The sequence below is a fragment of the Salarias fasciatus genome, chromosome 7 (assembly GCF_902148845.1).
Source record: "Salarias fasciatus chromosome 7, fSalaFa1.1, whole genome shotgun sequence".
Taxonomy (NCBI): domain Eukaryota; kingdom Metazoa; phylum Chordata; class Actinopteri; order Blenniiformes; family Blenniidae; genus Salarias; species Salarias fasciatus.
In genome coordinates this window covers 10,521,350-10,545,982 of record NC_043751.1, presented here as the reverse complement: position 1 = coordinate 10,545,982, position 24,633 = coordinate 10,521,350, and the positions used below count along the sequence as shown (strand labels likewise).

The 24,633-nt window shown below is 45.5% G+C and overlaps 1 protein-coding gene across 2 annotated transcripts; it reads left to right on the top strand.

Moving 5' to 3' along the window:
• The first annotated feature begins 456 nt into the window (after window positions 1–456).
• On the top strand, window positions 457–23,940 carry prickle1a (prickle homolog 1a). Of its 2 annotated transcripts, none has more exons than XM_030096496.1 (8): window positions 457–684; window positions 17,579–17,782; window positions 19,460–19,573; window positions 20,410–20,547; window positions 21,132–21,335; window positions 21,524–21,710; window positions 21,821–22,690; window positions 22,788–23,940. In XM_030096496.1, the coding sequence occupies exons 2-8, from the start codon at window positions 17,594–17,596 to the stop codon at window positions 23,648–23,650; spliced, it is 2,565 nt and encodes an 854-aa protein (XP_029952356.1). In that variant the 5' UTR covers window positions 457–684; window positions 17,579–17,593; the 3' UTR covers window positions 23,651–23,940. The 2 variants fall into 2 exon arrangements, with proteins under 2 accessions (XP_029952356.1, XP_029952357.1); XM_030096497.1 differs by lacking the exon at window positions 457–684 and adding an exon at window positions 13,007–13,329.
• The last annotated feature ends 693 nt before the right edge of the window (window positions 23,941–24,633 follow it).

Here is a 24,633-nt window from a genome sequence, read left to right as displayed (position 1 = left end):
AGTTTAGCTGATTTTAGCTGGCCTGTTTGTTGTTGTTAATATTTTCAACTGCACCATGCACTCCTGCAAGTTATGTACAATTTTCAGCAATGTACAATTTGGTGCAGAATACAGCACAACCAGCTTATGTTAAATAAATCCATTCAGCACAGGACAGAGAGACAACAGCTCTGGTTCAGCTGATTCAACTGCATTTCATAGAAGTAATCAATTAAAAGCGTGGCTCTTCCAAAGGCAGTGGCATTACAGTCACTGGTGGATTCCTTTCCAAAACGCTGATCCTCAGGCGTTTGATGTAAACTCTCTGGAGCGTTTGTCCACAGCGTGTCCTCGGGATTGGTTAGGCTCTTTGTTTAAGCCAATCGGCGGGTGGAGCGCGGAGAGGAGCGCCATAGCGCACCGTGCGCCGCGCAGATGACTGAGATGTGGTGACAGTGCATGAAGGCGGACCGGGCTCTTTCTCTTTCTCTCCCCCCTCCGCGCTCGACTCCCATGCAGCCAGCAGTACCGGGGGTTTAACGCTTATCGCCGCGCACAGAGCTCAGTCCAGCACTGCAGGCACAGCGGTGCGCCCTCTCTGGACTTTTGCATCTAAATGCCAATGAGACGCAGCGTGCATCGCTTCTCCAACTTCAGGAATATTGGATCTGGATACTCGGTTTACAGCGCCTGAACTGGTTTGAGGTGAGTGAACCAAACAGCTCAATCACTCAGAAGTAGTTTATGACTCATAATAAAAGTTATTTATCTGTTAAGTTAATTATATTTGTATTTTCGAGTTTTGCGCAAAGAAACAAAAGAAAAGCAAAAACTAAAGAAATTCTGACTTCATTATTGTGGCTTTAAAAAATAAAAGGTACCACCACAAAGAGCAAAGTGGTTTTCATGTCTTCCACTGTCAATACTTTGCGCTTTTACGCAGCGACTTCTCCAAAGAGACCAGTGCGCGCGGAGCACAGCCCGTCACCACGGCGCTGAAAAAAAGAAAAAAAAGAAAAACTTGGTCACAGATCGGACGTGTGGAAGTGTGGAGTCCCCGGGGGCCTCCAGATGTATGGACTCAGCTGTCGCCTGTCACTTCGGTGACAACTGGTGTGCGCTCCGTGACCGCTGCCTGTCCGCCACCGCAGGCGCTGGAGCTGTCAGGAGCGCTGAGGAGTTGATCTGGAAAGAGAGCCTGATCAGGGATATACACTGTGTGAAGTTTCTCTCACTCTCTCCAGTTCTGTCCACGATGGTTAGAAGTGGAAACGACTTGAGAAGTGGTGCAGCTGCAACTTTTTTCTTTCTTTTTTTAGTGTTTATACTTTAAAATCCAACCCCCTCAGTCTGAAACCAAAGTGTGCGCTTCCTAAAGTCTGGGTTAGAATCTCTTCCAGGCTGAACGGGTGAATTCATTACTCTGGACTCTCACTGAAGCTAAGCATCTCATAAAGAATTCCCTTAATGCAATGACACATCTTAAACTTTCAAACGTTCCCGTCCTCAGCTGTGATATAAAGAACCAGATCTACAAGGCACGTGAGAGCTGTTACTGCTTTACCTGAGACTATCTATAACAAACATTTGTTCTCACTGGACTGCGGCAAAGATCACCGGGAGCCATTAAATCCTGTGCGTGCCTTCTCCAGGGCTGACAGAATGAAAAACCCAGAGCTGCTCTGAAATATGTCAGCAGGAGCACAGCTGATGAAAACAGAGCAGTGCTGATCCCAGGACACTTCAACATCAGGAGGGTTAAAAAAAAAAAAAAAAAGAGGACATGGTGTGGTCTTTATTTAAACACATTTATCCATAGTGGAAGTTATTTGAGGCGATGCAGTCCAAGTGAGAGTGTGTTTAAATAGACTGTGTTATACTTTGGAGCTCACTGACAGTACAAAGGAGGAAGATTAAGAGCAGGTTCTGCACAGTGTCAACAATGCCACTTCAAAGTTAGAGCTCCCCAGGTCAACATCTCAGTATATTTGGACCAGGCGCTCCTCTAAACCATGGTCACTCCCTTCCACTGTTACCATGCTTTAAAGAATTCTTTTTTCTTTTGTTTCTCTCTTGGGACAAAGACCAGAGAAGGAAAAACAGTCCTGCAAAGAAGCAGTTTGAGTGCGTGAGCTGTGGACAGAGACACAAGCAGAAGGCAGAACCAAGGTGGTGGTGTCCCCTAGTGGCCAGATCACAGGCTGACAGCTGAACTGCACTGGACACAAATCCAGTTCAGTTAAAATACCACCTGGAGGTTTAACTAGATCAAGTCAGCCATCTTTACAAAATGTAATAGTGGGTGTAATAGTGCATGTTTGATTTTATAAGTTGTATACATTCAGCTGTAAATGTGTTTCAATACACAATGTGTAACGTGTAGCCACTGAAATGTGGGTCTCACAGCTGCAGGCATCAGTGTTTAGATGATCTCGCCATGAAGGCATGTGTTGTGGGTGAGAAACTTTCAATGAGCTGCCGCAGGTGAGAATTCTCTGAGAATATTAGGTTATTTATAGACGGGGGGTGTTTGTGGAGCAGCTTCACGTGCCACACGGCGTCTGTTCACAACTTATTCCCAAAGCCTTGAGGTGAATCCAGATACCGACGATAGAATCCAAAGATGGTTTCGTTCAGGATTGTGTGTGTCGACGCAAGATGGAAATATGTTTATGAGTCCTGTGGATTATGTTGATGGTTTCAGTTTCCAAAAGTGTGTATTTAAAACACGGGTGCAGAGACTGGGCGGCGGAGCGGCCTGCATTGTGTTGGAACACACAGACTGTGGACAGACAGACTGTAGCAGCAGTAAAAATGCATCAGAGAAATGAAAGCAGCCCGAGACATAAACAGTGTGGCATGTCTGGGTGTGTGTCTCAGATGGACAAAGTGTTCACATATGTGTCCCCGATGGTCGGCGTTCGCTGGAGGGCCCGAGTGTGTGCCGCAGACACCCAGCTGAGTGTGAATGAACAGAATGTAAGTCAAAATGTGTATACGTTCTCGTGTGTGTTGATTTAAAAGCCGAGTACCGGCGAAATGTACACAGAGGCCTGTTTGTGCGAAGCCAGAATGAATCACCCCTGCGTCCGTGTAAATCGCCTGCAAGCCAAACACTCTGGCAGCCTTTTATCCACCAGACGTGGTCCAGCTCACCGCAGCCGGGCTAAAAGCGGAGCGGCACAGGGCCGTGTGTTGTGAGGAGCTGTCAGGCCGGGCCGGTCTTCCGCGGCTCTGCTATGGGGAGATGTGGCAACCGGGTTCGAGTTGCCATAGACAAACTCCAGAGAGCAGAGTCCGTCGACTGTAAACTGTTTGTGGGAGGCTGGCAGGAGACGGGATGAAATACGGCTTGTTTTAATGCCGGTGGTCCCTGGATCTGCGGCCACTCGGTCTGGCGGAGTGGACCAGGGCTCGGTCGGTCAGATTCAGGCCACTGTTACAGTCGTGGTTGAAGGGATTCGGATAGCCGTGCCCGCCGCCGTGCTAAAGTTTCCCCCGCTGCGGTGTTCAAACGGCGTCACGTATGAGTCGGCGCGATGCGCCCGGAGCTGTGGCACACATTGGATCCACATGCTAAGCATTATTCTAAAGTGATTAAAGGTAGTTAGTGATTTAGCGCTTCCAGACACAGCTCTTGTTTATTAGGAGCTGCAGGATGATGCTGGAGGGAAACGGGTTTGGCTCGCAGACTGGGGTTTAATGCCCCGGCAGATCTTTGGTAACCACACGGCGTAATTATGGGACCGACCGTCAGACCACCGCGATGATGAAAGTCATGCTTGACACACATGTTTCATTAGTGGCATCATGTACAGGCATGATGCTCAGCGAACGCATGCCGCACCGTAATAACGCTGCCGAGCTACCAAGCTGGTTATTATCAGCATGTGGGTCTTTCGCAGACTTGAGTGACAGATATGAAGATAGCACATCAGCGACCTTGCTAATGGGGATTTGGAAAGTTCTTTTCACCCATCCTGATACCTGCAGGAGGCCGTGTTTTCCCTACAGCCGCCGCTCCGATAGGGATCCGTCCAGGCAATCGCAGCATCACAGGGCTCAGAAGCAAAAGAAAACATATTACATTGAGATAGTCATTAAAAAGCCCGGCTCATTTCCCCAGCGCACAACAGGGGATTCAGTTAAAGCTTTCCGGACCCCCGGCTGGAAATATGCAAAGCACACTCTCTCCCCGCTCCCCTTCCTGTGGCTCTTGTTCCCCCTGTTGGCATTGTCACGTGGGCGGAGTCAGTCTGCATGGACGATATGGAAAAGGTCAGCGGGGTTTAGAAATGGACCCTGCAGGGCAGGCGAGTTTTTTGGGACTGACAACAAAGGTATTTCCTGAGATTTTACTAAAAGGTTACAGTTGCAGACTGGAGGGACAGTATCTGGACCACTGCCAGGTTATCCCTCCCCAAACATCTCCTCATTAAAACCCCTGTCATATTTCACTCTGCCATTAATCTGGTTTTGGGAACAAATGTAAGCGCAGGGTTCCACCATATTCCCCAATCACACACTACCAAGTTTGGCTCTGAGAATGAGTCATCCTGAGTATTTCCTGGGATATATTGTTGGAAGATTAAGAGAAATACCAAGTGATAAATCCACACTTTATCTCCTTCCGGCTCTCTCTGAGAAAGATTTAAAGAGATGTTTCTTCTCTTTATTTTGTAGTGGACAGGTTTTTCTTCTGAACTTGTTCAAAAGGACGTCTTTGACCGGATCTTCCTCTCAAGACTAATGTGTTCTTCATCGACCGCCAGACGTGCTCTTTGGCACATGCTTCACATTTCTAATAAAAACACACCAGAGACCTTTTCGCTTCATATGAGACACACATTAGTTTTGCTGCGGTGATCTTGCGAGGCGACATTACTTTTACATTTACTGTGATAAACTGCAAGTCTGGAAACACGTTATGACAAAATGTCTCATTATTTGTTCTTCATTTATTCTATTCATCACTTTTTTATAGCTGCTATCAAATCGTGTATATTAGTTTCAGTGCAGTGGATCTGAAGTCTGTATGGTGGTGTAGTGGTTCACACTTTCACTTCACAGCAAGAATATTACCGGTTCACGTCTGGTCTTGGGGGCATTTTTGGTGTCTGCATGTTCTCTGCGAACTCCAACGTTCTCCCTCACGTGCCTTTGAGGCTAATTAGTAAAATGGCCTATATGTGTGAATCTGATTTTCTGTCTCTTCCAAAGAGTTAAATCCTTCTCGTTGAAAACAGTAGGCTATGTCACATGGTTTGCTCGGTGAGTGTTGCTGCTCTGCATCAGTAAACTTCTTGTATTTCTTTGAATGTTTCACCCACTAATGGTGCATCAAGCTGTAATATTTCAACACTGAAAAGATGAGTAAATGAGCATTTATCATACATTAATTCTCTTTTAAACCATATTTCTAAGTAGTGCCAAAGGTTGGTCAATATTTATGTCTAGAATTGAATAACCCCCCCCAAAAAAATTAGGGATCAGGTTTACAAACGCCTCAAATTTGGTTTACAAGCGTTACTTTCATGCCATATTTAGATTCTTAGTTTCATCTAGCAGACCTGTAAAGTTTCCCCCTCTACACCTACTGAGAGTTTTATCGTGACTTTGACAGCTCCTATAAATCATTGGACTTATATACTTTTACCCTACATTCTCCTCCAATCTGTTCACACTGATGAAACGTGTTATTATCAGATGGGAATAGTGCTACATTACAGCCAAGCTAGATATTTTCTGGATAGCATACGGATGGGTTCAGGTCGACAAAGGCCAGCTGAGGACGAGTGACATGAGGCCCGATGTGGGCTCACCGAGCTCGCAGAAAAAAAATGTCCGTTTGGCCAAAACAACCCGACATCAGCTCCTGCTGAGAGACCGGTTCAAAGAGTCGAGTTTTTGTTTGCTGTGCTCGCAGTGTCTTCCTGTTAGAGGCTGAGCTCCCAAAGAAAACAAGACCAGTGGCTCAACAGATGTGTGCATCTATATAGGTCCTATCCACAGGCAAAAACACACTCTCTCCATTCAGGGGATCATATTTGGGGATTTTGAAAAGAAATAATAGTGAAGCAGGTCAAATTGAAAAGAGAAGATGACTTTGTTTCAAGATCCAGCAGAGCGTATCCCGCCCTGTCACATGTTCCATGTCTGTAAATGGTTTGGTGTCATTAGTGACCGAAGTATTAGCAGCTCCAGAAATAACACTCTCATGCTGGCAGAAACAGACGTATTACATGCGAGGTTTCTAAGAATAGGCTTTGCCCCCGAGGACTGCTGTCCGCAATTTGGAGGGTGATAAAGCAGCCAGTTGTGGTACTTTTTCCATTCCACACACGCGTTGTGCCAACAGACACATGCACTGTATTCACTCTGCATCAGACGTTTATTCATACTGTATGTATTCTGATATGTGTGAAACACCAGTCTGTCTTCTAAACTGCTTTATCCAAGTCATGGATGCACAATGATCCCAGCTCAGAACAAAGGTCTTGTTTCTAAAACTACTTTAGGTTTTAGGAAGTTTGAACTGCATTCAATCGAAACGTCTTTAGCAGGGACTCATTTTAATACCTGTATGAAACACTGAAGTTCAAAGTTTCTCAGCTGAGCAATAAACCATATAAATATGCAATTTCTTATTTAAACACATTCAGATATAAAGCAACGATTTCTGTTAAATAATAAACTTTATTAGCTGCAATAAAGTAGATCTCAAGCTTTGAATATTGTATTTGTTGATGTGCTTAGTGCCAATTTGCAATAACAGCTGAATTATCTTTTGTAGCCTAATCTGATTCAAACTTACTTCATGTGACGCTAAATCTGAGGTTTAAACTGTTAGCGGACAAAGAATAATTGTAAATAACCATTTAAAGGATTGGAGCGTTAAGTAGCATTAGAGATTTCTTGCTTTCAATGGGTCATTAGGAAGGGCCGTGGACAGTAATCCCTCCCCTGATGTTACCTCCTGCCCCTGCAGACAACACAGCACCAGCTTGATGGGGGACTAAAAGACGTCTGGACCGAAAACGAAGGTTTAAGCATGACAGTTAATTTAGTTTATTGTTGTATCCTAATGGCTTGACAGGTTGATGTCCCACAATGCAGTAGCCCGTAACATCAGGGTTTATAGTTTAACACTTTTAAATAACTTGCCTGTAAACATGTTTTTTGAGATAAAGTAAGACTCATTTTGCGTTTCAATTCTTCCATCAGCTTCATTTAAAATATTTCTAGATTAAGAATATGTTTATTCATAGTGTTCAACAGGCATATGCTGTGCCTTTATATGTCTATTTTTTCAGGTAAAGAAGATCTACCGAGTGGTGAAGGGACGCTATGAAAAAGGTTGCAGAGTTCATTTGAGGATCTCATGACCACAGCCACACCCTACTGTACATATTCTTACAAAAGACCCTTACTTTGAAAAGGATTATGTTGTAAACGACAACACAAAAAAGAAAAAAGGATTTAACAGAGAATTTCTTTCTGAAAAGTGGCTCATATGTCAGGATATGATTGAACTTGTTTGAACGGCGTCATATCGGATGTGTTCATCATACATGCGTGGCTTTCATAAGATTGGACTAAAATGGAGCGGGACACTTTTTTTTCCCCCTGTTTGTTTCATTTTGAGTCGCATAAGGAGGTTAAAGGGTCAACAACATCAGAGCCACAGGGAGTCTTCCAGGGCCGATCATTGGGCCTCTCCTCTGCTCTTACTGCTGTTTTACTACCACCTTAATGACTTAAATTGTATCCAATTAAGCAGCACTGGAAAGAAGCATCCCCACTTGCAGTTGTCAGAGTTCCCTCTGTGCTGCGGCACTGGAGCATGTGTTTAATTAGAACGCTCTAAAAAGACTGTAACAGAGCGTTTCTTCAGGAATGTTAATCATTAGTGGGATCCTGACTGAGCGGCTCTTAACCATTTCAGAGTATTGTTGGATTCCACAGTTTGTCTTTTGAAGCCAAGCAGCTCAGGAAAATGTTTCCACGTGTGGGAATTGTCAACCTTAGTCTTTTTTTCTTTTTTTTTTTTTAACTGCATCGTCTTTTTCTTCAGCAGCCAGCGCGTAGCACTCATGACCAAGAACTGCTTGTTTTGGTATGGCGGTTTCATTCATGTGTCCACTTGAGCCCGAGGCTGGAAACACACAGGAAATAGTTTGGGTCGCCATATGGGGGGGGGGGGGGGGGGGGGGGGGGGGGGGGGGGGGGGGGGGATACTGTTGAACTCGGAGGACGGCCGAGGAGAAAAGCCCAGATGTGTGAGGTGTGAGGTTTACGCCGTGCGTGAGCCGGTTTCTGAGAAAGTATGAGGTCATGTGCTGAAAATTTCGCAGCGTCTCAAAGGTCATAAACATTGAACCTGGACATCGACGGGGCGCTGTTTCAACAGGGGTGATCAAACCGGCTTTCATAGGCACAGGGAAATCATTAAAGGCTCACCGCAGAAATTAAATGATGGTAAAACGCCGGACCTGTTGCTTGCAGTCACTGCTCGGGGACTGTTTTGTTATTTAATGTCTATATCTGAGACCACACATGACAGGCCTTGCCCCTTCGCTGATCCACTGCTTTTGTTGGCGCAAGTGTGTAGTGTAAGAGCAGCCCATTCATCCTCAGCCCCGCTCTGTGTGCAGACAGCCACAGGCATTTGTTGAGTTATAGCGTCCTCAAATAAAGGGGCTTCCTCCCTTTAACAGCCCCGGGAGCTCTTTCGCTCCACTTCCCATTGTTTCCCAATGAGGTCCGACTTTTACAACTAGGTGAGAGGGTGTCAGATCGAGGCTGAAATATGACCCGTCCAGATCATACGTGTCTGCGACGTTTGGCAAAAGCGGTCGTACAGTAGTGTACGTGTTGTAAAGGGAAGAAAACAACCAGTTTCCTGACACCAGGCTTTGTCTCCAGACATGTTACTCAATGGAAATGGGGCATTCGAGTCTTATTAAATGGGCAGATATGCAGTGTGTCAATAAACTGCTTCCAATAAACCAGGCCCTTTCAAACTTACATCATCCACTTCAGAACTATATTATTGGTTTGATACAACTGCTATAATCTAATAATAAAACCCAGATAATCTGGTTAAAGATTTAAACTGCTGGTATTTTGTGTTTGTGTTCAGAATAGAAGAAAATTAGATTATCATTTGATACATGCGTTTCACACTTGAGTATATTGCATTACCGCTTTAGTCAAATAAATCTTGACCGATATTCCTCTTCTGTTTGAGCTCTTGAGAAACACGTGATCTTCAGGGTCAAGTGTCAATTGACTAGATATTTCCCTTTAATTTTTACAAACGTCTCGGGTCAGAAACAGGTTAGATTCAAGCGTTGTCCCTCAGCTGCCTCCAGTGTGTCAGAGGGAAAGGTAAAAAAAAAAAAAACGGGGTTACGAGAGGGTTATAGGGCTGACAAGCCCACAGTCTGACCTGAGTTTGTCAGCACCAATCTAGCTAAGTCAATATCAATGCACTGGCTGCTCCACCAGTTGACCTTTTCCTCCCTCTTTCAAGGCGTAAAAAGGATTGTTGTTACAGTAGGGTGATAGGCTTTTATTGGCCTTTATAACCGAGGCTTTTGTTGCGCCTGTATCCTGCTAATACCCGTCGGCAGGTCATTTAAACCTTGAGAATGCCTACTTTTTATAAGGTAGCTCACACACCAGTGAGAGCTGCTCTCAACAATGGTCACCAACGACGGCGGCTTAAGGGACTGACCTTCCCTTCGCCCCCTCCGGCAGCCTCCTTTATGACGGGCGCCGAGACCAAAACTTGACTCATTCAGGCAGATGACGACTCTGGGCCGGTGTCACCGGGAGGATCCCCAGCTCGCTGCGATGATGGAGCGTCCGGCTTTGACGAGGAGCCTGCCTGCTTTTATGGGTCCCCCTCCTCGGGGACGTGTTTAGACCGGAGAAGAATGCGGCTTTATCGTCGAGCGGCCGTTTTGATGGTGATCACCCGTCCTGTCATTGTCAGGGCTTGCTGGTCACAGGCCGCCTCGCCGCCAGCGCGGGGCGTATTCCTGCTCCTTCTTCTTCTTCTTTTATAGCGTCAAGAAGATGCAGACCAGGTGTGAGATGCTCTTCAGGTCGTTGCAGCTATGACAGGGGAATGGGCTGTAAAGCCCCCCGGGACACAGATTTATGGGTCATCTGGTGCTCTCTGAGGTCGAAGGTCAGGGATGCGTGACTTGTCCAACTTTATATTATTCAACTATCTGAGGTGAACCTTGAACTGTGAGGCAGGGTACGTCTAACTTTAGCCTGGTGCGATCGGAGGGGTGTGAGCTCTGATACCAAGCGGAGGTCACGGCCAAAGCCCTCATATTTTAAACCTTTTGTGCAACTTTGAAACACTTGATGAGATCTTACAGCAGTAAAGTTCCTCTTTTTCAACATAAATTAGGAGTTTGGCTCCCTGGCTGGTGTTGTTGTTGCTCTGTACCTTTTGTCCACGTCAGCCCGGCTTTGCATTTCATGAATCTGGCCTTCTGGGAGGAGCCGCATTGTGTCGCCCCTTCCCTCAAAGACTTGCTAATGGAGCAGGGCGCTGTGTCTTTGGGACCACCACAAAGGACCTGAAGTTTGCTGTGAAAGGGTGCCTCTCCTCCCTGGACTTGGCTGCTACAATGGCTTTGTCCACACCAGTATACAGTCCATGTACCACTCAAGTGTAAATGCACCGCTTCACCCCGGTTTTTTTTTTTTTTTTTTTTTTTAATCACTCCGACTCACTCAGACATAATTTCACTTGCTTTCTAAAGAGAATATGTGCATAAGTATTCAAATGATGGTCGCCACTCACCTCCCACGCTGTGATATTTCAGCACATATACAGCGTCAATGTATGTAGGAGTGAGATGGACACGAAAACTGCCACTCAAACTCTGTCAATCATGCGCTGAATATGAGCTCCTGGCCTTCACCAAGCTGGGATCTGAATAAAACTGATCGTGTCCTAAATTCAAAAAGTTGTCCTGAATTACTCATGTAGATTCATAACTTGTGTTTTTTTTTTCTAAAGTCCATTGCTCACACTGATTCACAGAATTAGGTTTTCACGTCACATCCACAAAAACAAACAGCTGCTCAAGTGTTTATAAAGCAAGCAGTTCTAGCTGTTTTATAGATTATCCTCTTTTTAATCAAATGTTTTACAGCGTTAAAACATGCTGACATTCTCCAGCAAAAATATCAAGAAAAGAGAGAACCAATAAGCCCTCTCTGGAGATAATGATCTTCTCCTTTGCTAAATGAACCTTGTCCGATGAAAAATTACACTCTGACACTGTAAACAACCACCGACAGATGAAAACGGGGCAGCCCTCCATTATTTGACCTGAGCAGCTCACTTTTGTTTTCTGAGGCAACAGGAAGAGAAACAGGCGGTGACTCTCCTGCAGAGGTGAAGGAGAGGCAGAGGTCAACGGCGTCCTCCCCGCCGGCGGGTTTCACTGCATGGGCGGATTTGTACATTTAGGTTTTATAGAACTCGCCTAAAATTTAGGGTCCTGTCTCCCAAATGCGTCCTGTTACAGATCCTCTCTGATATGACGACACATTGAAAGCTGACTGATTACTTGTTTTGCTGTTTATCAGCAGTTAGAAGCTACATTTTGCACCCAATTAATTATATCATAGAAAGGGATATAAAATAAGGCCATAATAGTGGTGAGTAAACATTACATTGTGTTGATCAACTGATCTAGTTTGCTGATGGTGTAAACGCCTCCATACTAGACATTACTGGAAACATCCAGCTAGTTTAGAGATTCAAAATTTCAATTTCTATCAGGTATGGAAAGGAAAAACATTGTATTCATTAAAAAAAAAAAAAAATCCCACGAACCTGTATAATCTCGACAGGTGGTTAAAAGCAGACAGATGTAAAGAAAAAATAGAAGTACATGTAAAAAGTAATCCAAATATCTGGTAACTGTTGCCGTTATGCTCATCCATTTGGATTTACACAGGGATTTTTTTGTGAGTTATACTTTCATATATTTTGTATTTGTAACACATAAACAGGATTATTTCAAACTTTTTTTGTTTGATTCAATTTATAAATCTGTAATTTGCAAAAATCAATTTGTACTTCTACTTCATTATTTTTGTAAAATGAATTATTTTCCAACTTTTTGTTTTTAGCAGGGGCAATTCTTTTGTACAATTATTTTAAAATATGTGAACCCTCATAGTTGATACATTGAAATAACTGACAGGACAATAACTTCATAATTCTTTGAAATGTGTCCTTCACCTCTAAAATAAAGTACTCTGGTAAAATTTTATGTGATCCAGTGAGTCTACGCTGTAACTGTATTCTCAACCCGACAGCTGCCCCTCAGGCGTTTCGCATGGTTTCACAGAGTTGAGATAAATATTGTTAGACATTGCATCTCTGATTCAGATGTTATAGAATGACAGTAACAGCTCTGTGGCTGATAAAACTGTCTGCGGAGTTTTTCCCATGTCAAACATATGATGACACTAACCTTGTGGGAAAAGTTATATATGATGCTGATCTAAGATGTTGTAGGTTTACGAAAAAAGCATCCTTTGTTTATTTGCTCTGACAAGCTCTGTAATCATAAAGCTGCAGTTCGCAAACAACTCTCTCTAACTCAGTGACATTTCGGATTTGAGTGCAGAAGAAAACAAAGGAGAAATCACCAGACAAACCAAATCCAGACTCTTTAACCTCGACCACTTTCCCCGCAGCTTCAAGCCGCTGATAGAAACGGAGGAAGAAGAACGTCATGTGAACGCTTTAGTGGATATGAGGCGGTTAGTGTGGTAAAATCAGCTCTGCCATCACTGATGTGCTGCTTGGAGGCGCGGTTCCTGTGAGCTCGACTGGTGGTTCTCATTTGGGAGCGCATGGCTGGGGTGCGAGGGGAGGGTCGGGGAGGGAGAAGCGCCTGCCCGGCTCTGCCTCACCCCGCCGTGACTGGCTGCTCTGAGGTTAAGGGGCCGGGCTGAGGTGAAGAGGGCTGGAAGGAGGAGGAGGAGGAGGAGGAGGAGTGGGAGACAAGGCTGGGATGATCATCTGGTTGGGCTCCTTCATGTGCACGCACATGAACACACACCTCTCTCAAACACTCTCTCCCGTGTGCTCAGACATCTCCCTGCCTCGGATATGGGCCGCTCCTGTGCTGACGGCTCTGACAGAGAAGTCTGACTGCTCCTGTCCCGTCCTGGAACTAAGGCTCAAAGGATCTCGTGTAGATATGAAGCCCAGAGGCTTGAGAAGAATCTAAGTCTGGATATAGCTGTGATTAGATCTTTGGTTTTCCGCTCGCCTCAGGACAGTTGACCCACACTGAGGTAAGACGGTGCTGAAGATGTGTGAGAATGAGTGAGTGCATGCAAATCCGCTCTGCGACATCGGTACCTGTGTTGCTGATCCAGTTTGCCCAGCACATGCAGGTGGTCTCACCCGTGGAGAGCTCTGTTCCGTGGGGATGTCACTCCCACCCATTTGGTCTGGAAAAACACTCCCCCGGCCACGAAAGTGGGCCTCCAAACTCTCCACCCGTAGCACCTCGGCCCTGCGTCGTTTGCCAGGAGCATTTTCACACTGACTGCAGTCGGTGTGAAAACAGTTATTCATGGTTCATACATGTTTGGTATCGCTTTTCATTTTCGAGCAGCCGTTCTCTCAGCTTCACGCATGATGATGTACCGCTCCAGTGAGTCGGATATCGCCTGCAGTTACATATTTCATAAGAGACGCATCTTGTTAAAAACCAAAAATTGACAGGCTGTCATTTGAAGATACACGCAGGGAGAGAAATTACACACTGCATATTTTCCCATCTTGTCTGTCATAAAGGTGAAAAAAAATAAATAAATCAAATAAGAAAACTGGTTTGTATGAGCTCCAGCTCAAGTAAGCAGGAACTCTGAATTTCTTGTTTTTCTCTCCAATTTGAGCCATTCCTGCACTGCTGAGCCAGCGCCAGCCAAGTTAAACATGTTGGGTCGGTCCAGACTGACAGAGAGCACTGTGTTTGGTTGTGTGTGCGTCCATCATTCACTTCCTAGAGGCATATAGACAGTAATTCAGACCAGAAGCTGCTTATTTTCCCCGCACACTCGCTCTAAGGTTATTAATCCAAGGCTCCACTGTCTGGAGTTTGGGGGATACTCTGGTTAAAATGTTGCTGAATGCTCTTTAAAAATGTCCCTCTTGGCTTTATTTATTGTCCAGTCAGTGTATAAGGTCTCGTGAGAGGTAATAAATAAGATTATGCTTGAGTTCACCCATGAGGTGGTGTTGGACAGTCTTTGCTTTAGAGTGAGGACAAACAAGTCGCTTCTTACGGAGTTTGACTCGTACACACACACTCACTCATTCAGCTTTTGTTGTAAGCTCATAAGAAAATAAGTGCCACCTTCAGCAGCACCTTTTCATTCTTGTTGAATGAGTTGAGGGATGTTTTCCAATACAGAAAAACCTTTTGAGACAATGATGCGTTTGAGCTCCCCTCGTTCACCTGTCACGACTTAGATTTCCTCTCTTTTGTCGACCGAGACATTAACATTTTCATACATGTCAGTCACCCTGTGTTGGCCTCAGCCTGATTGCACCCCCACCGCCCTCCAGCTCTCTGTGGGCAGATCAGTCAGATATGCAGGACCAACAGCTCCCAAAGCCATGTTAACAAGCACCTTTACAAAAGAGTGAGAGGCTGTTAAACATTCAGGACTGCAGGGGTCTGGCTAGTGTGGGAGGAGGACAGGGCAAAGGGGGGCGGGGGGTGATAGCGGGGAGTTCACAAAGTAATCTTTCAATCCATGCATCCCTGTTGAGAGAAATGTGTTGAAACCCAGGAGAAGCGATGAGTCTGTCGGTGAGTCAGCGCGCGCAGGGTTAAGTTAGCCGGCTCGCTGCGTCTGTCGTTCCAACGGTTGAGGAAATTCAGAGGAAATGAACTGCAAAGCATGTAAAGGGAAAAATTAGCATGCAAGCACATGTGGTCGTGTGAGCGCAGGGACTTTGGCGGACCCTGAGCCATGCACATCCTGTGTACTCTGTCCGTCCGAAAGGACCGGTGAAAGTTCAAGCCTGACATTCCAGTAAGTCAGGTTTGGCTCTGGGAGACATCCCTGCAGACACTCAGCCATAAAAGCAAACATCTTTCCAACAATGGTAACTGACTCTGTTCCTGATACTGGATTTAAAAAAAAAAAAGGGTGAAACTGTGAAGTCGGGATTCTCGACGCTCCTGACTGAACCTGCCTATAGTTAGCCATCTCCCCGTGAAACCCAAGCCGCTCTCAAACAAGGCCACATTTTTGCAGGTTATTTTGGTCTCATTTGCAAGTCAATAGATGCAACTAGAACAAGAGGGTGTCTTATTTCTCACCCTGCTCTCTCATCTGAAGGCAGGTCGTACATGGGGAGATAACGTACCACATGTTCAGAAGGAAAAAAAAAAAAAAAAGATTTGAGACTAAATAAACATCTGTTGTTAGATGGATTCTTTCACAAACATATCATTGTTGGTGACAACGGAGACACGCCATGAGTCAATCCACCTGCCCTGACAGTTTGTGGTACAAATGCCTCAAAAAGAATCCAATAATCCACTGTAAATACTGTCTGTCATGTAATTCTGGTAAGCTTGTCTTTGGGCAAGCCAGTCATTAGTAATGGGGAGTCCAAAGTGACCGGCTTCCTCTTGGCTTAGTATGAGAAACCAGGAGCTGTCTGGAAGTTTTGGCGAACAGTTAATCATCCACAGTCGGGTCCATATCTCAGAGTGTGTTGATAATACTTTATGTGTCTGTGGGGACCAGCTTAGTCCATAGTAGCTTGTTTCTCTAAGGCTCCACGCCTGCACGCCTCCATGTGTGCATTCCCTCTTTAAGTTTAGGACCTGCACACTCCCAGAAGCAGCCAGGCACATATATCATTCTGGGAGAGAGAGAGCGCAGATTTTCAGGCCCCCTTTGCCCGTCGTGTCTGTGTTCAAAGGCTGCATTCGAGTGTGTCTGGTTTTCCCAGCTGTCTCTCTGTGGCCCTTTGTGCCCATACCGGCCATGGGGGGGCTAAGGCCTGAGACGTGGGGGGGTGAGGGCCAGGTCTGCTGGATGCTGGCTGCTCTCCCATTTGATCTCAGCTAGAGCCCTCGGCTCGTGAGAAATGACCACAACTGGACACACATTCATCATCTATATGTTTGTGTGGTCCTAAACAGCTTACATCAGCTCAAGGAATGGAGTGACGGTCTTTTAGGAGTGATTGAGGAGGAAAAGATTAAGCAAAACTGAACAGATGAGGCATTTGGATAAAGAAGGATGATGAGAGAAACGAGACTGTAGTACAATCCATAACATTACTCAGTACTACTTTCAGTCTTGATCATTTACATGCAATCTTACTTAATTAAATAAACTGAAAGATTTTCCAGCGACAGTTTGATGACTATTCTAAACTCGGTGTTTAATTGTATAATTCTTGCAGGCTATAAAAGGATAAGGATCTGTCTACTCTGCCCAGATCCCCGTTGTTTCATTTTGCCAGTCTTGTCTCTTCAGTGGTACAGTCATGTCTGCTAAAGCGAGGCCGTGTAGAAAAACATTTGTGGCAACACTCACACAGTCCAGGTCTTTGATCTCCACACTTTATTTTGTTGCCTGTTGTCCCACTGTCAGTATCTGTCACTCATCCATGCTAACCTCCATCTATCCAGCTCCTCCACCTGTCTGGCCGTAGCTCCGTCCAGCTGAAAGATGAAACAATGATCAAACAGTCACTGCAGCAGGTTGGAAAACAAACAGTCCAAAGAAAAAGGGGAGATAAAGGGAGAGAGCAGGCTTGTGGACATTCCCCATATGGTGGCCCTGTGTTAAGGCCAGCCCTGTGTTTATACAGACCTCAGGCTCAATTGCTCAAGCTAGCATCTCATGTGGAGGTCCCTTTTGGGACCACGCATGACGTAGTATCAGATGATGTCATACATCGCTAGCAGCATTTAACACTGTTACAGTGTTATTTCTTTAGAGGTGTTGGCTTCATAGGAATATACGTTCTGTGTAACATCGCCCAGGAGTGTGAGTCCATAGAAGAAACTTCAAATTTATGAATAGCACATTGCTTGTTATTGCCGCCGTAATGAGAACGGGCGTCATGTCATGAAGCTTTGGGAATTTCCTAATGGTCTCTGCATCCTCAAAAGCCACATGAGGAGGGCATGTTTAACTGCCACCACAGTGGCGGTGAAAGGGTATAGTTCTCGTCATTGGTGTCTTTATGTAGAGTCATCACCAGAGATGTGCCAAGAAAAGCGTGCTTAGATACCATAATGGGCTTTTGAGGGGGCTGTGAGCCTCATGAAAGGCGCCAAGATGGCGTGATTCAGCCGGCGGTTAACATCCAGCCCGATGGCACTGAAATGAGAGAGTGCAACTCGCAACTCGGTGGAGCAAGGGTAGCATCATTCAGGAACTGACGTCATGACCTGACAACTAATATTTTGTTGTCTTGTCTTTTGTCCCTCCCGCTTCTTCCCATCCACATTTCCGAACTCTGACCACAACCATCCATCTTCCTGCTCGGCCTGTCTAGTTAAAGGAGAGTCTCATGAGCCTGGCGAGTGCAGCGGGGCCCGTGGCCAGCTTCCAGGGTGGAGCGCGCCAGCGAGACTTCGTGATGGAGCAGAAAGTCAGCAAGTTAACCTCTGGCTTCCAACGCAGCTCCACGTCCGACGACGACTCAGGCTGTGCGCTGGAGGAGTATGCCTGGGTACCACCTGGCCTCAGACCTGAACAGGTAATTGCTCACACTCAAGAACACATGCGCTTTTAAGCTGATCTCAATGAAGGTTGACCTGCTAACATGACTTTGTTCTTTTTAGTTGTGGACTGTTTCATTAGATCACATGTAATTTCTTCCTTTAATCACCACAATGAATAACTATGTATCCTCCTGACAGGAAATAAAAACACCATTGACCTAATTTTAACTCCTTTATAGCCCGTTTACCTGTCTCAGACAAAGCACCTCCAGCATGTTACTGACATAAGTGGCACATAAGGGACAGAAAACGCATTTCATAAACGTGGTCCGCGGTTTGCTCGGGGCTGACTTGTCGGGCTCAAACCAAGCAGCCACTTACCGGCAGGATGTGTGTACTTTTATTTACAAACTGTGGTATGGTAAAGTCTGTTTGTGATTATCAGGGATCTGCTAGGAGCAGAGCTTGGTGGGTCTCGTCTACCGCTGCTGGCAAGATCAGAAATCAAGGGGCCGTCTTTTAACAAGCCTTCCCCTCCATAAACACAGCCAGGGCTGTTAGTTGTGTCCGCAGGGCAGCCAGTGTGATGTGGCACTTTTCCCAAAATCTGCAGCGTTTTCCCTCTTTTTTTTTTTCTCCTTCTCGTTGCCTTGTTCCTCTCTTGATGTTCCTCTCTTCTCTCTCATTCTCTTGCCACCACACATGGAAATAATGAGCGGGTGATGGGCATGAAAAGATGAGTTTGCAGCAGCAGAGAACCCCAAAGCCTTAACATGCGTGGCCTTTTGTTTCAGGAAATGCACAGGTCAGCTGTCATGCCTTTACTGCAGCCGTTTCCCTAAACGGGCTGTGCATTAAGGGTCATCATTACAGTGTAGAAACACACAGGTCCCTGGGTGATAACTGACTGCTCCTCGGCCCTTAGGGAGCTGGATGAGGGGTAATAGCAGCATGAAGATGTGCATAATTTATGGTGGTGGTTTGGTGTCGGGGGGTGTTGAGTTGATTGTCAGGGTAAATTGCCGTTACCCCCCCCTCTAGACAGCTAAAGCTGCAGGAAGTCCTCTAACACACAAGACAAGCACAGCCCACCTTTTTATCTGGCTGACTGTAATAGCCCCTCCCTCATAAAGTTTAGTTTTCTGTGGTCAGCCTCAAGGGTCAGGGTTTCATCACGGCAGGCCGCTTTGTCCTGTCTCTACAGAGACAAACATATGACTGGAAAAACACAACTGTGAAACTGATTTGACCTGTTGACCTGTTTTGGCTTGTTCAGTACCGATTTATGAGGAAAATAATTGTTGCGCTGCCACCATCAAAGTGCTAAGAAAACGGGCATTCCACAAAGTCAGTCTTCCATACGTTCTACTCAGAGTCATCCAGGAATATGTCTTGTCACAAATCATTGTGTTTGTGCTGTAGTTTCTAGGAAAGGATTATGTGTAAATAAAACTATTTCCCCAAGATGACAACCGCAATATTTTACTGCAATGAAATGGATGACTTTGGGGAATTTATGAATGGTTGGGAACCCAACACAAACCCATGATACATAAACGATTTTAATTGTGTAAGTTGAAATGGGTTTCAGATGTTTTTCGACGGGAATTCAGTGAGCCTTTCGGTTGAACCATGATATGCTTTTTGAAATGAGTTCATTTAAGAAATGCCACTAAATCTGGTTTAATACCTCCATGACATGATTTCCCCAGGTACAACTGTATTTCTCCTGTCTACCTGAGGATAAAGTCCCCTACGTCAACAGCCCCGGAGAGAAGTTCAGGATCAAGCAGCTCCTCTACCAACTGCCACCACATGATAATGAGGTGAGAATATTTTCAAGTATTTGTCTGCGGAGTGTCATTTAACATATCCCAGCAGGTCCTCTCATTTATGCAACAGCTGCTGGAAAGGTCCACTGTCCATTTTGTTTTACTAGCTGCATCACTTGCTGCCTTCCAATCTTGCAGTCTTAAAGTCTGCTATCTTCGTGCCATCCTGCTGATGCGAGGCCTTGGCATTCACGTTCACATCACACTAGGGGATTTTTGTTCCTCAATCTTGTAGACACGCAGTGTGGGTACAATGTCACTTTTGACTTGATGATTTTATGATGTTTGCTGGGAGCCCCCACCAGCAGGATTCCTGTCATAGCAGTGGTTTTTATGAGGAGTGCTCAGCGGGAGTCAGGGATGCTGGTTGAAAGAGGCTTTATGTGATGCCACCACCGCAGTGGCACCACAGTTCGACTTGGCCGTCTCTCTTCTTTTGTTGCCCATCCTCTTGATTCCACTCTAAACACAGGCCTTGTTTGTGTAAACGTCTGCTTTCCCTCTTGTTAAGGCTTTGGGAAACATCAAAAAGGACTGCTGTAAAGATGAGGTTCTCAATCAGGGGGCTGTGGGTGGAGATATGTTTAAGGGGGTGTAAGAAGGGCAAGCCGGGGTCAAAAGTTGCTTTTGTTCAGTGTGCTCTGGTATGCACACTGCCCTCACTCATACTTACCTAACTTTATAACCTTTTTGGGTGATTGATGACCCTGCATTGGGATCGTTCAGAGGACATGATAAGAAAAGGTCACTTTGACCTTTTGTATAAAATTCATACCTTGTAGCTTCTTTTTAACCATTACACAGAATAATCCCATGACCTTTTTCCCCAGATTCGGTATTGCCAGTCCCTCAGCGAAGAGGAGAAGAAGGAGTTGCATATGTTCAGTGTCCAAAGGAAGAAGGAAGCTCTGGGAAGGGGAACAATCAAACTCCTGCCCCGTAATCTTCTGAACAGTGTTTGCGAACATGTAGGTTCTCTGCGTTGCATGCACCATTTAAACATGGGAATGACTGGAAGTGGTTTGAGTGGTATGAAAGTAAACGACCTTCCCTTATATTTTCTTACAACACAAACAGTGTCTAACTAACGTGCTGAAACAGGAACAAATCACTGTCTTTCCTCTGTGCATCTATTCCCACTTTCTACATTCCAGAGTAGCACTGGTGGCCTATTATAGTTGCACATAAGTATCTGTTAGGACGGCTTAAAATCATCACTGAGCAGCCGTAAGGTCATCATGATCTTTGACAAAACATTTCTAATGTTGCATCGCACAAGACACGCCTTTTGTTTTCATAACTGTGTTTTTTTTTAACCATGGTCACAATTTGACAAAACATTTGCTCATAGAATGACTTCATTGGGGAAGGGAAAAAAAAGAGATAAATTGTCAAACAGAAATCGCAAGATATGAAAGTGCAGTGGACTGACATATTTAAAATCAGGAGCCCAGTAGTACTATCATGGGATATACCCATTATCTACATATGTGTGAAATGTTTGAGTGACTTCAGGGGAAATACTGACGTCAGCCATGTCTTTTTATGGCAGTGTGGAGAAAACTTCAATGGTGGGGAAATGGCGGTGTTTGCCTCAAGGGCGAGTCCTGGGCTCTGCTGGCACCCGACGTGTTTTGCCTGCTCCACATGCAGCGAGCTTCTGGTGGATTTGATCTATTTCTACCATGATGGAAAGATTCACTGCGGAAGACACCATGCTGAGCTCCTCAAACCACGCTGCTCTGCCTGCGATGAGGTAAAACCACAAGACTGGAATGCTACACAAAAACAAAGTTGAGAAGGAAGAAAATCTGAAGATTGCTACCTTCTGGAATAGCAGTATCTCCATTGCTTTGAACAAAAACATTGAAATTAAAATTTATGACAGGTCGCAGGACAGCTTGTCACTGTTTTGTCTCATCCTGTGTACATTTGTGTCTCCAGATAATCTTCGCCGATGAGTGCACTGAGGCAGAGGGGCGCCACTGGCACATGAAGCACTTTGCTTGTTTTGAATGTGAAACAATTCTGGGGGGCCAACGATACATCATGAAGGACGGCAGACCATACTGTTGTGGCTGTTTTGAATCTCTCTATGCAGAATACTGTGAGGCCTGTGGGGAACACATCGGTAAGACGATGCATTTGTGGAACGAAGTCACCCACCATGATTGTGTGTAGTCTTTCAAACAGCGAGGCATTGTCAGTTGCTCACTATGTCAACATTGTCCCCTTTTGCAGGAGTTGATCATGCTCAGATGACGTACGACGGGCTCCACTGGCATGCTACGGAAGCCTGTTTCAGTTGTGCTCATTGCAAGAGCTCTCTACTTGGTTGCCCCTTCCTGCCACATCAGGGTCATATCTACTGCTCTAAAGCCTGCAGTCTTGGAGAGGATGTGCATGCGTCAGACTCCTCCGACTCTGCGTTCCAGTCCGCGCGGTCGCGTGAATCCCGCCGTAGTGTGCGCATGGGCAAGAGCAGTCGCTCAGCGGACCAGTGCCGCCAGTCGCTCCTCTTCTCCCCTTCTGTCAACTACAAGTTCCCTGGCTTCAGTGGGAACCCCGATGACACTCTGACCAACAAGCTGACCCACATGAACTTAGCAGATGAGCACTTCTGGAGGGGAAGAGCCGAGGAGGCCGAGGCACCCGAAGAACCCGAGGAGGAGTGGGCTGAGCATGAAGACTACATGACTCAGCTGCTTTTAAAGTTTGGGGAACATGGGGTCTTCCAGCAAAGCAATGACTCTCGACCTACAGATTTATGGATTGCTGAAAAGGAAACCAAGTTAAAGCAGGAGACCTCAAAAAGTGGTAGTGGTGGTGGCAGTGGGAGGGGCAGCCTGGCCAGTAAGAAATACCAGGCTGACATGTACTGGGCACAATCGCAAGATGGACTTGGAGACTCTGCCTATGGGAGCCATCCTGGCCCAGCAAGTAGCAGAAAAATCCAGGACTTGGAGCTCGACCATGGGGCTGAAGGAGGTTTTCAGGGAGAGGAGCCACAGTGGTACACTGACTCTTTGGAGTGTATTACTGATGAATTGAAAAAGACCGATCACAGCGTTCGAGACTCCATGGACTCGCTTGCTCTCTCCAATATTACCGGTAAGTAGACACAGTCTGACCATGTTACATTCAATCTGAGAATATACTTTAATAATAGTTAGAACCTTACATTTTGTCATTTTTCTCTGTTCTCCAGGGGCTTCAGTAGATGGTGATGGCAAGGATAGATCTTTGACATATTCCTTGCAAGGCTATCATGACCTAGAGACAGAAGAATGTGAGAAAACCAGCAATATGGGAACCCTTAACTCATCAATGCTACACAGGAGTGCAAATTCCCTCAAGAGTCTTGCATCTGAACAAGAGGAGGAGGCCGAAGAGAATATCCCTGAGGAAGAGGAAGCACTCGAGGACAGACCCAAACCTCACGTTCCTGCTCTCAGGAGGACGCGCTCGCAGTCTAGACCCCAGCAGGTCAAGTTCTCCGACGACGTGGTGGACAACGGACATTATGGAGATCTCCCAGTGCGTCAGCCTCCTATGAGTGAACGAACTCGTCGGAGAGTGTACCACTTCGAGGAGCAAGGCCAGGAGCTTCAGTCAAGCCGCCATCATCATCATCACCATAGGAGACGCAGAAGCCGCAAGTCTCGTTCTGACAACGCTTTGAACCTTCTGCCCAAGGAGAGGGTTCAGATGTGTTACAAATTAGACCACAGAGGCCACGCCCCCGGTCCCAAGGGCCACAATGCCTTCCACGGTCACCCGCATCCTGCTACCTCGTCAGACTACAGGCTCCAGGGTCCACCAATGGGCCAGTTCTTGGGCATGTATGGTGATGATGATGACTGGTGTTCCACATGTTCTTCTTCATCCTCTGATTCTGAAGAGGAGGGCTTCTTCCTGGGCCAGCCCATCCCTCAGCCCAGGCCCCACAGACACTACTACACTGATGACCTGCCTAGTGCTGTTGCAGGCATGTCCTCAGCTCCGTACGGCCAATGGACCAAGTCCAAGAAGAAAAAAGGCCACAAGGGGAAAAACTGCATTATTTCATAGGCTTTACACTCCTGAGCTTTGGGTAATGCTCTGACTCTTACCTCGTTCTCCTACACTCAGTGTTTGCATTACAGTAATGGTCTACTTGCTATTAATTGTTTCCCAGCACTCAACTTATCAAGGTAGTTGTGTAAGACACAAGTCCGTATTCTCACAATTCATAATGTATGCTTCTGTAACATTACAAACTGCCGGTGAAGTATTTCAGGTTATTGCATATTTATGGAGCACAATTTAAAACGTGTTTATTTAACAGTGCATAATGTGTATATAATGTAAAGTTAAAGCAACCCCCCCCAAAAAAAAAAAATAAAAAACAAAAAACAAAGTGGCTATTTTTGTAATCTGAACATGCTTTGTACCTGAATGGCATTGACATGAAAATATTGACATCTGGTACGGAGCCACTTTTTCTACAAGTGTCAGAAATTTAATGACAAGCTTACTGTGACCCAAGCGCTTCAGGTGTGTTTTCATCCAGGTTTGTGCATAAGCAACATTAAAGCATTGTGTGTTGTAAATCGCCTGGTTGAAAGGTGTATTTATGGGTCATTGTCATGTAAACACATCATTGTAATCTGTAAAAAATGTACAAACTGGAATATAAGGCTAAGATAGACGATGACTGTAATAAAATTATCTATATATATTTGTGTTGTTTTTTCCCCCCTGAGACAATCACATGCCTTGTTACATTGTCATGCTGGAATCAAACAGCTCTGAACATTTTTAGACACAGGCAGCATGTGCTGAACTTGATGTTTCAGTTTAAACATCTGCAGTGTCCTCAGCCTATTCCTAACACAGATCTCCCACCCTGCCGGTTTCACACCGATTTAAAGCTTCTGATCGGCTCATAGATGACCTCCAGCATCAATACGTGACTTCTTATCTCCCTGTATGACTGCCTTGTGGTCACTCATCACACAATCTAAATATAAGATGACAATTTGAGGCTTTTCACTACATGTATGCCATGGCAG